This window comes from Alnus glutinosa, chromosome 10 (assembly GCF_958979055.1).
Source record: "Alnus glutinosa chromosome 10, dhAlnGlut1.1, whole genome shotgun sequence".
Lineage (NCBI taxonomy): Eukaryota > Viridiplantae > Streptophyta > Magnoliopsida > Fagales > Betulaceae > Alnus > Alnus glutinosa.
The window spans coordinates 18,665,188-18,677,402 of record NC_084895.1 but is presented as its reverse complement, the minus strand read 5'-3'; the positions used below and the strand labels follow the sequence as shown (position 1 = coordinate 18,677,402).

The following is a 12,215-nucleotide window of genomic DNA, read 5'->3' as shown; positions in this document are numbered from 1 at the left end:
ATTTTTGTTATCCTTATCCGCATGTACAAATAGTTACAAATAGCAAATACATGTCGTTAATATATGGCCGCATATACACTAGGACCCCTAGTAGTTTACACAGGCTCAATGCAAATCAAATGGAGAAGACTGCAAAATCTAGGACGAGTGGATAACAAAATGTTGAGGCCCAGAAAATTCAACGTGCGTAGCTGGTGAAGCCCTGGATGACAGACAGACTCAGGCCCTGATGTGGGTTGGACCAGCCTGGCTTTTGCCTGTCCTAAAATAAAAACTACAAAGAAAAATACTACGTGCTCTTTTTTTTTTATTTTTAAAATAAGTTAAAAAAATAAAATAAAAAAATGCCACGTGCTCGTTTGGCAAGTAAAGTGTTTCTGCATGTTTTGGTTTATGTCAGAGAATTGTTTTGTTCTCCGTTGATGACAGACTCAAATATAGAGCTTTTGTTTTGTTCTCCGTTTCTTCCTCTATGTTTTTTTATTTATTTATTTTTATTTTATTTCCTTTCTCTTTCCTGGATTAATAATATTTACAGTTGTTTGTTTTATATTGACCCTTAGTTACGTTTTTAATTCAAAAAGGGTAAAGTGGAAACCAGAAATTAACGTATTGACAAGTGGTTGAATCACCTTTTAAACGACAACTTTTGTCTAAACCATCACGGCGACATCCTAACTAACAATTAGACGGTCTAATCATTTGGACAACCGAACTGTAACGGGAGTTACGGGATGCTTGCTGGACAGGGGCTGTGAAGAGTAAAAATTGGATCGGATGAGGATTACCTATTATTGGGTTTTTTGAATTTTATAGAATTACCTATTATTGGGTTTTTTGAATTTTATAAAATTTTGGATAATTTAAGAGACACTGCTGTAAAATCTATCCGTATGATTGATTTGATATAAAATAAAAAGAAGTTTGTAAATTTTATTTTTGGTAAGAAAATGTGAAAATTTTTATGTTTTTAATATGTTGTTTTTTTTTTTTAAAAAAAAAAATTTAAATGGTTTAACAACCGGTGCCTAAGTGCCTCGCTTGTTTTTAAATAATTTAGGATGTGGAGTTGACATGTTCGTAGCATTTAAGCCTCACAATCCCTTTTTTAAGCTATTTAAATTTTAATAAAATTTTGACAGTCTAATAACAGGAAATTTTAATTTCACATAAATTTGGGCAGCCTAATAACAAGGATGGTGAAACCTTACGTTGATGTTTTCTGTTTCTTAATGTGTTTTGGAAGGTTTTTTTTTTTTTTTTTTATTTGAAAATGTGTACCGATATAATATAAATGTGGAAATAATTTTTGTGTTTTTAAGAATGTTTTGTTTTTATATTGTTAATATTTTTGTTTTAAAAAGATAAAATAATTTACAAAAAATAATTTTTTTTAACAAAATGAGCCATTTCGTTGAAAACAGGGAATATTGGAATTGAATATATTTTATTTCATTTATAGATTATAAGAATTTTGTCTTTTTTATTGTTTTCTGTAATGAGAAATAATTTCTTGTATTCTTCTTCTATTTTCCCATTTTTAAGTTAATCATTGAATATTTAGGATACACACATGGTACTACAATTCCAATAATTAATTTTTAAAATAGAATAATAATAAAAAAAATCTAATATATTAAATAGCATGTGTCAACTGAAATTTTAGCCAATGTCACGTCTCACTGACTTGCCAAAAATAAATGTATGACCCGTCTAGTAACTCTTTCATAGATTTAGGATGAATGTAGGATGCTCACTCTTGGGATAGTCTCCTCTTTAAGCCATCCTCTGCCTTATGCTTCGCTAGTGCATGGTACTGTTCTGTGGGTTTTTTGGTTATTTATTTTTATTTCCATTTTTTTTTTACTATTCTTAGTGTATTTTGTGGCTTGTTGTTTCATTTGTTGTATATGGTTTATCCCTATGGTGGAGATTGTGTTGTGCTTGTCATCTTTTCTGTTTTTGTTAGTGCTGCTCCTCTCAATCGACTATTGGTGCTTGTGGTTGTTGCCTGTTAGAGCTTTGAGTAGGATCGAAGGAATTCGAATTTATTTCACACATTTTCAAATTTTTACATCTATTTTTACACTTTCTTTAAGTTGTTTTTAAAATTACCATTAGATAAAATTTAATTAGGGTTTTAAAAGCCTTCTCAAGCATGCATGATAGACAAATGACCTATAATAGTCAAATTGAGCTCTTTTTTATGTCTAGTAGAGTAGTTATTTTATTTTATTTTTTTTCTTATAAAATTACCATTAGATAAAATTTAGCCATGGTTTTAAAAGCCTTCTCAAGCATAATAGACAGATGAACTATAATAGTCAAATTGAGCTATTTTTTGTCTAGTAGAGTAGTTATTTTAATTTTTTTTTCTTATAATGTAAACAGTAAATAAGTACGCAAATAGGTAAGGAAAAATGAGATAACATTACTCTTTGTTGCTACGGTAAAGAAAAACACATATTATTGTACAGTAGAACACATAAGAATTTTAAATATAATATTTCTTTGTGTAGCAAAATAAGTATTTATTTATTTCTTTGTTTATCAAGTCAAAAACATTAACAAATAATTCAAATACAAAAGAGTAATGCTATATAGTATACCTCATTCTACTGCGCATGTGACAGTGTCTATAAGTTATTGTTAAAAAAAAGATAAATTTCCTACAAATCATTATTTAAAAGTGACACGTATTCTTTAAACACGTGAGAAACACATAATATTAAAAAAAAAAAAAATTGCTTTTTATATGCCAAGTACACATGTTACTTTTAGAAGCTGCTTTGTAGTAAATTTATGTAAAAAAGAAATAAAAAATTAAAGATCATAGAACTACCATGTCAACTCACTAAAATAGAAATGACGTAAAAGTGTAAGAATATAACATTAATTTGTTTTTTTTAACAAAAAAAAAAAAACTTTCTTAAATAAATTAATGGGTTAAATACCTCTTTACCCCATGTGGTTTATAAATTTTATTTTTTACTTCCTTAGTTTTTATTTATTTATTTTCATACATAGTACCTGTGTTATGCCAAAAGATGGAGATAGTATTTTCATCAATTTTGGCCTTTGAGGATAGCCGAACCACCCCGTGGGCTAAAGTGAACAAAGAAAAAAAAGAGGTTTTAGCAAATGGGGGCGGCCGAACCACCCCCAACAAATGGCCCCACCCCTAATTTTTTTTTTAATTTTTTTAAAAGGCTTAAAATTTAAAAAGAAATTAAAAAAAAATTGTGTAGTAACGTATTGTAATTTTAATGGTGTCACATGTCGTTGACGAAAAATTCGTCAATTTTGGATAAAAAAATTGACTTAGATACCATCTCAGTCTTGTTACATAACAATAAGTACTATGTATGAAAAAAAAAAAAAAAAACCGACAAAGAAAAAAATGAAATTTGTAAACAATCAAGTATTTAACCCTAAATTAACAAATGTACCAAACTTTTGTCTTTCTAATCCCGCGACTTGGGTCGTATTCGAAGCTGTAATGTGGAAAGAACCGAAGCCTCGATAAAAGATGGGTGCTGACAATTGACAAATGAACCAGTTTGAGAAAGTTGACGTGTTTTTTATTATTTTAATATATCTATATTTTGCTGCAACCAAAAACGTACTTCACACTTTTTTTGTTTACTGTTTTTCTCATTATATGTAAATCTATGTTTTTATAAAGGCATATAAAACCATACACCGGGACTGCAGTCAAAGTCTTGCTATAGATACCCAAAAGCTTCTCTCTCTCTCTCTCCATAAATAAATGAAACTTTTTCTGTATTCTGTACCTGTGGCCTAGAATCTCTCTCTCTCTCTCTCTCTCTCTCTCTCTCTCAAACACATGAAATCTGATTCAAGGCGAAAACATAAGCGAAAGAGAGAAATACCCTTTTCTCCTCCCTCCCCTGAACACCCGTTGCCTCCGGCAACTCCTCCGTCCAAAATGAGCCAGTGCGTTCCCAGCTGGCGGGATTCCGACGACAATCCCAACCCTGCCAGTGCCAGGCTTTCTCTTCGCCCTCACTCCAATTCTACTGCCCCAGCTGATGTCCCCATGTTCATCTCCTCTCTCTCTAACTATCTCTCACTTTCTATATATATATATATATATATGTATATATATCGTTCGTCGGCAATCATGGCTGAAAGTAATTCTGAATAAATGTTTTGTATTCTAACACAGGCTAGACTATGAAGTCGCCGAGCTGACGTGGGAGAACGGCCAGCTAGCTATGCACGGCTTAGGTCCACCACGAGTGCCTGTAAAGTCCCCCACCTGTACAACCTCTGCTTCCAAGTACACTACCTGGGAAAAGCCGCGCGCTGGCGGAACCTTGGAATCCATAGTGAACCAAGCGACCCGTTTGTCTCCTCCCCACCGGAAAACATTCGACGGCGCCGCCGACCTCGTTCCGTGGTTCGACCACCAGCACCGCGCTGCCGTGTCTGCCGTCGCCTCTACTACTTTGACTATGGACGCTCTAGTGCCGTGTTCTAACAGGACCTCAGACGTTGACCAGGGGCAGGTGGTAGACGGGCTCGGCACGTGCGTGGTCGGGTGCTCTACACATGTCGGGTCCTGCAGCGGGGCGAAGGACGGAGACGCCGACGTGGTTTTAGCGGGTAAACGCGCGACGGAGGCGCGTGTCCTTGCGGAGTGGAGCAGCAGAGACCAGAGCGTCACTGGGAGGGCCACGTGTGGGATGGATAGTCAGCGTGTAACTCTTGACTCGTGTGAGATGGACCTTGGTGTTGGGATTACTTCCACATCGCCTGGCTCCCCGGAACACACCAGCTCTCCCGGCGAGCCTTGCACAAAGGCCACCACCGCCGATGACCATGACTCCGTTTGCCACAGCTCACCTCAGGCAAGCATGTGCTAGTTATGATTTTACTCTTGTTTGAACCAACTTGTTTTAGAGCTTTTTATATAATAGCTTGGTTATTATCTTCTCTCAAATACTTAATCTAAGAATTTCTCCCTCTAATTATATTTTTTTAATTACTTTTTAGCCGGTAATTCTATTTAGTAGAGTGCCATTCAATTCGGATACTTAATTTTTTTTTTTTTAACAAAACTCTTGTTGAACTAAAAGTTAATTTTCATTTTAAATAATATGTATATATATATTTTTAATTATCTTGGACTCTTTGTATGGTCTATTTTTTGGATATTTATTTATTAGTTTGTCTGATTTTTTTTTTTTGTTATGGTTCATTGGTGTAAAATTTGTGAAGAGGGAGGCAGGTGATGAGGGCAAAAAGAAGAGTAATGGGAAATCCTCTGTTTCTACTAAAAGGAGTAGGGCTGCTGCCATTCATAACCAATCTGAACGTGTATGCTCTCTCTCTCTCTCTCTCTCTCTCTCTCTCTCTCTTTCATAAGACATTAATTATGCTCAACTTATTGGAAAAGATAACACCGCTTTTTTAGTTCGACGACAGGGATATGATTGGGTTTCATTAGACTGAATAAAAAAATAAATAAAATGATTGGATACTATATCCATAAAGAGAAATGATATTTTTGCATCTTTTTTAAATTAATTATTAAATCTGTAAGACCTACAGATTAAATTGAATCATGTCTCATCCATTAAATCCATACCCAAATTTGTAGGATATATATATATATATATTTTCCCAAACTGGATTTAATGAATTTTCTTTTCACATGTGTTTCTTACAACGTGAGAAATATGTATTTTTTTAATAATATGCGCTTCTTACTTACTTTTTTAATACTTTTCATATGTTCAAACGATACGATGAGAGACTGGGTCGGAGGAATTTCTCCGATGTGGTTGGTAGGATTAGGAAATGGGGGGGGGGGGGGGGGGGGGAGGATTGTGGACTGTTCTCAATTTAAAATTATTTAATGTATGTTTGTTTCAGAAAAGGAGAGATAAAATAAATCAAAGAATGAAGACCCTACAGAAGCTGGTCCCCAATTCGAGTAAGGTATGCAGTTCCATATTTGGCCATTTCTGTGTCAAATCTATTGTGTTTTCTTTTTCTTGCTAGTGCTTTTACAATTATTTGTTTATGGCCAAGCATTTGTACTGTTTCTGCTTTTGTTTTTTTCTTTCCATTATAATCTTTGCTTTTGTTTCCTCTCAAAAAAAAAAAAAAAAAAAAATTTCAAAAGTTTAAATTATAATTTGCTCCTCCATGTTACCACCTCCATTTAATATGCAGTCGGCGGATGACAGGGCCCTGGATAATTATGAGGAATGATTTCCATGGGATGGTACCATGGTGGAAGTTGTTCTGGAATTTCATTTATTGAAGGCATGGTCTCTCTTACTATGTTAGGTGGATTTTCTTCAAGGTTTTATTTTGTTTATTAGAGGCCCCCTAATCTTTGATGAAGATGAAATTAAATGTCAGACTTGATACAGCTTTTACTACCAACTCTCTTACAAGCTCACGTGACATGCAATCCGTCCACATTTTAGTGGCTGACGTGGTAAGTGCCACATAAACTACCATGTTAGTTTGTAAGAGACTCGTAGTAGAGATTGTACTGTTTTTTTTTTTTTTTTGGCCTCTTTATGGGCAGAATCGCTAAATTAACCATTGATGAAAAAACTCTGGAAAAAAGAAAAAAGAAAAAAGAAAAAAGCTAAGATACTGTTCATAGCCTCAAAGGTTTAGATTAGATGGGCGACAGTGAATGCAATAGATGTGGTCCAAAGCTTACTTTGCATACAAATGGCTGTGGGAATTGTGGGACTAATCCGATGATCCTAGTCCACATATGCACCTAGTTGCATGCTATGGGGGACAATTTGACAGAAAGCTGTTAGGTATGGAGACAACGACCTGCTCCCAAACAAATCCTTTCAATGTGTAGGGCCTAATTATGTTTGTCTCAAATCACTCATTTCCATGTTATTAATCTAAATTTTTAACACTTTTGTGGAGAAAGATCAGAGAAAGGGTGTCCCATTTTATGTGGTACACATCTTTAAAGTAACAACGTCAAATATGTCGGGTGCTGACTCTTGCAGGCTCGCAAGCTAGCTTGGGGTTAATTAGACAGGTTTCTGCATATGGGGGTCAGGTTCCTTTTCTCTATCTCCAAGTCCTCCAAAAAATATGTACTTGTGGCTTCTGCTTAGAAAATTTCAGTACATAAAGCATTGAAAAACTATAATGCAGAGAAAGAATTATGGGCTCGTTTGACAACACTTTTTAGGGCAGTTTTTTGCTTTATGTACTTTAACTTTGCTATGCAAAGCCACAGTACTTTTTACCTATATTCAGATCACAACTGAAAAGCAAAAAACACTTCCCAAAAAGTTTTACCAAACGAACCTTTGTCATAGACAAAAATAGATCTTCCTAACATAGTAATGAGATGAGGGCCTTAAGTTAAACAAGGTTACTTGCATCAAATAGCTTTGCAAATTTCCATATTCAATGAACAATATGACAGACACTAGCTAATGGTTCAAGTTTTTGAATTACAAGTTTGGTGATGCTAGATAACTAGTTTTAGAGGATATACATGGACTCTGCATACTTTCTTGCAGTCCAAAATTCCACAATAATTGCATTCCAAGCCATGAACTTTATGACAGACACTACTAAATAGTTTTAGAGAACCTGCAATGATTGGTATTCATTCTGCATACTTTCTTGATTTATTGCAGACTGATAAGGCGTCGATGCTTGATGAAGTGATTGAATATCTAAAGCAATTGCAAGCTCAAGTCCAAATGATGAACAGAATGAATATGCAACCAATGATGTTGCCAATGGCCATGCAACAACTTCCGATGTCTATGATGGCTCCACTAGGCATGGGGATGGGTATGGGCATCGGACTTGGTATGGGCATGGACATCAATACCATCAACCGCCCCAACATCGCTGGCATCTCTCCTGTTCTTCACCCTACTGCCTTCATGCCTATTGCCTCCTGGGATGGCTCCGGTGGCGACCGGTTACAAGCTGCCACCTCAGCGGCGGTAATGCCAGACCACTTGTCTGCATTCCTGGCATGCCAATCACAGGTAGGCATGTCAGATTCTGTTGACGATTTAGCTAGCTACCGTTCACTTCATTAAATTATTGATTTTGGCGAGTTTTTGTTTATGTTTCCTTGTTTCTTTGGCTTTTCTTGCAATGATTAAAAAGCACCAAGTTGGTTTTATTGAACAAGAAGGACCGAGTCAATTGTTGCTTTCTTATTGCCATTAGGTCATTACATGAGTCAAATCATATTTAATCTTTCATCAACAGTAGTGTTTACTATTTTAGATCATGACAAAACATAAGCAATTATATGTAGCTTATAGTTCTTGACACAGGTTAAACGGTAATGGTAAAAGAAACAGTAGCTCCTCTTGTTTTTTAAGTTAAACCCTTGGATATTATCACGAGGAAGTCAAGTGTTAGAAACTAAACTTGAAAGAGTAAAATTTATTTGTAAGTACACAAACGTTTGTTTGTAAATTCCAATAGTTTAAATCAGTTAGTTTGGTGCCATCACTTCTGCTTTCTGTTGATCTGATAATATTTTTTATAAATTTACAAAAGTCTTTATATTTTAGAGATTGTTATAAAGTTACAAAAGTCTATATTTTAGAGATTTTGTTAGTACAAGAATCTGACGATCTTGTAAATATGGTGACGAATACAAAATTTATTGCAGCCAATGACCATGGATGCATACAGTAGGATGGCTGCCATGTATCAGCAGCAGCAGCTGCAGCAGCACCAGCAGCAGCAGCAGCATCAACCTCCACCTTCTAGTTCTAAGAGCTAAGCTTTCTGGTATATATGCATGCCTTGTTGCTTGCAATGCCTACCTAGGGAGAAAAATTAAAAATTAGGTGCATGAAATTGATATGATTTTGTGTTGCTTCAAGGGCATACAAGGTGGTATTTCTAAATGTTGCGATTAGTGTATATTAGCTCCAACAAAGAAGGAAATAGCTAAAAATGGTGCCCTTTTTTGGGGGTAACCAATTTGTGAATAGTTGGCGCATTTGGTGTACAATATTTTCTTTTTCCTTTCAACTAATTAATTTGGAACCTCTGTGATGGGTTTGTATTTTTGAATGAAAGATGTATCTTCATTTTTTCATTTCCCATTTGTTCTTCTTGGTGGTGCAATGATTCTGCAAATCAAGCCAAGTCTTGTGCTCCTCTTGCTTAACTAATTTATGCAGCACTTGACTTGATGACCTAGCTTCAACTTAGAGAAGCTTATGACTGTCTAGATGCTAAATCAGCTTAATATTTCAATACAGTTCAGTATTTTTAGTATATGATATCCTTTGAAAGATGCTAACTAATGCTAATACCATCCTCATTGCATTGTATTAGGAATATATTCTCGTAAAGGTTGGTGGGGTTAAGGTTATGGGAAAGGGACGCAGAGAAACCAAAAAAGAGGAGGGAAAATTGGGTTTTAGAGTGCTGATAGGGTTAATAGAGTTTTACTACAAATTTCTTACAAACTGTCATTTGAAACATGCTAACTAATGCTAATAACATACTAGGAATATGTTATGGTGAAGGTTGGTGGGGTTAAGGTTATGGGAAAGGCACGTAGAGAAACCAAAAAAGAAAAGGGGGAATTGGGTTTTAGAGTACTGATAGGAGTAATACAGCTTTTACTATAAATTCCTTATAAAATGATGTAGACTGCTACTGATAAATTAATTTCACCTGTCAAATTTTGTTACTTTATATTTTCACTGTGTCATGTGACACTTGTGTGGACTATCACGTCAGTTTGTAAGGCGGTTGTAGTACCTCAAATATTTTCCTTGGGTTTTGTAAGATCAATTTGTCTAATGCATTAGATAGATCAGAAAGCATATAGCTTCAACTTATGTTATTCTTAGGAAAAGCTGCAGAGAACCACTTCATAGGAGGTTCCTACTTTTTAGTTTTAGCATATTATTACTTCTATTATTTGCCAGGGCATTGGTTTTCAGAATTATTACTTAATAATGGCCTAACTTGCCATGAGCAAACAAATTCCTCTTTAAATGCTTGTAATCAATCAAATATGGTCCATTGACTCCATTACATGATCACTTTCAGTATGCACTCAAACGTCTGATTTCTGTCAAAATTGATCAGCTCTCCTGTCCCACAAATTTCTTTTTTAGATGCTTAAGGAAGACATCTAACATGCAATGTTTGCCTAAAGATGAACATATAAATGATTGGAGACTGTTTTCTGTCAACTGTAATAAAGGGTTCGGCACATATATCTGTCAAGAGGGTTCCACATACATTGCGATCATAATAGATGAATTGACTTTAGCCCTCTACAAAGCTTCATGACAAAGCCAATATTTTAGCCTTTCTAGTAAAAATGGAGTGCAGGATGTAAGCACACGGCATTATGAATGAATTGTCCTGGTTCCATGAACTGGGGCGGAACTACGTTTTTTTTTCTTTTTCTTTGCGTGGTCCGAACTTATGTAAATAAATATATAAATTAATCAAATTAGCGGAAGAAAATTCAATTGTCGAAGTAACTATTCGAAATTACCGGAGCCCTAATATAAAAAATAACACTTCTATAAGGAATTTAAGAATCTTTGGGGAGCCCTAATATAAAAAATAACACTTCTATAAGGAATTTAAGAATCTTTGGGGTTGCCAAGGACCCTCAAAGTGTAAGGGTAGATCCGCCCCTTACATTTGATTGCTGAGAAAAATTGAGGATATTTCTAACTAGTTTCAGTTCAAATGTTATTCAAATGTTATTCTCTCCCCTTGAAAGATAAATGCTACTTTGTATTCTCTTGTTCTTCTTTTATCCTTCTCTGTTGATGTAGTATTTTCAATGCACCATTGGATTTTTTTTTTCTTTCTTTTTAATTAAGATTGATCTAAATGTGGATTGACAATGCCACGTTGACGGAGAAGGATGTATAACACATCTCAAAAAAGAAAGAAAGAAAGAAAGGAATTGAAAATCACTTAAAACAAGGAACGTGAGCTAGTGCAAAGTGAGTGTGAATAATATTATTACTTCAAAAAATATGGTAAATAGGTTCAAAACCCTGGCACTTATAGAATAGAAAAATGCTAGATGCTTTCAAAGTATCCACCTTTTATCTATCAAAGCTGTGTGGTGTGGTCCCCAACCAAAAAATCTATATCTATCCACCAAATGCTATGCGAGGGACCACGCCACATCATCATTGGTGAATTAAAGGTAAATATTTGAGAAGTATGTAGCATTTCTCCTTAGAACAAGATAATTAGGAAGAGAAATGACACACATACATCCTCTACACATCTCCATATATACAATCAAGTTTTAAATTCACCATTGAATTTGTGGGACCTAATGTGGGTCCTATAAATTCAATGGTGAATTTAAAAATAAGATGTGTAAAAGATATATTTATATCATTTCTAAATTAGGAATTTAGTAGCTAAGTGAGAAAGAGTTTGAAATAAAATGAATAATTCTTTAGGTATATTAACATACCCAATGGGCAAAGATTTATACACATACAAGAGAGTAAAGATCCCATAAATCATGGGCCTACAATGGTTACAGATATTTTACATATGGGAAATACCTTTTATAGTTGGTTGCCAATTACGATTGAATTGTTATTTTCTTGTAGATGCTGTCAAAATATGAGCTTAATTCTTTCCTGTATATTTGTTCAAATGTGATATGGATCCTGATTCTATGTATGGTACACAAACACAATTGCTAGGTGAATTTGTAAGAGCAAAACAATATGTAAAATATAAAATCATTACAAAACAAAACATTTTCATTTTTTCATTCAGATTCTTTCTACTTTGCATCGTATTAATCACTTCTTATTACTTTTTAAAAACAAATCTCACCTCAAAAACCTTTATCAAAACACATTCACAATTGTTTTTTTTTTTTTGATAATTTATGACTTATTTGGGTGTGCAATTTTTTTTGTATTGTATTCTATTATTTTTTACTTTATTCAAAATTGTGTATACCTAGAAAATTTGTTTTTTGAAATTATGTTTAAATGGTTTAGAGAAATTGAAACAAAATTAAAAAAATTAGATAAAACTAAAGTAAAATTTAAATTTCAAAAATCAATCCAAACATATTTTTTAGAAATAATAAAATATAATAAAAAAACAGGAGTTATCCAAACAAACCCTTAAGATTTAAGGTAAGATTGGTCCAAAACCGTACCCACCCTCTAGAAAGCTGGTCAGAAAAG

General features: G+C 34.2%; 1 protein-coding gene across 1 annotated transcript; it reads left to right on the top strand.

Moving 5' to 3' along the window:
- The first annotated feature begins 3,785 nt into the window (after nt 1-3,785).
- On the top strand, nt 3,786-9,103 carry LOC133880533 (transcription factor UNE10). Its single transcript, XM_062319484.1, has 6 exons — nt 3,786-4,062; nt 4,190-4,874; nt 5,245-5,343; nt 5,902-5,967; nt 7,665-8,027; nt 8,669-9,103. The coding sequence occupies exons 1-6, from the start codon at nt 3,848-3,850 to the stop codon at nt 8,780-8,782; spliced, it is 1,542 nt and encodes a 513-aa protein (XP_062175468.1). The 5' UTR covers nt 3,786-3,847; the 3' UTR covers nt 8,783-9,103.
- Nucleotides 9,104-12,215: the final 3,112 nt, after the last annotated feature.

What these genes read in the sequence shown, in the direction of transcription:
- LOC133880533 (XM_062319484.1), top strand. Translation starts at nt 3,848, where the DNA reads ATGAAATCTGATTCAAGGCGAAAACATAAGCGAAAGAGAGAAATACCC. An exon ending in TTTGCCACAGCTCACCTCAG is followed by an intron (nt 4,875 to 5,244) that starts GCAAGCATGTGC and finishes AAATTTGTGAAG; the next exon opens with AGGGAGGCAGGTGATGAGGG. An exon ending in TCCTGGCATGCCAATCACAG is followed by an intron (nt 8,028 to 8,668) that starts GTAGGCATGTCA and finishes AATTTATTGCAG; the next exon opens with CCAATGACCATGGATGCATA.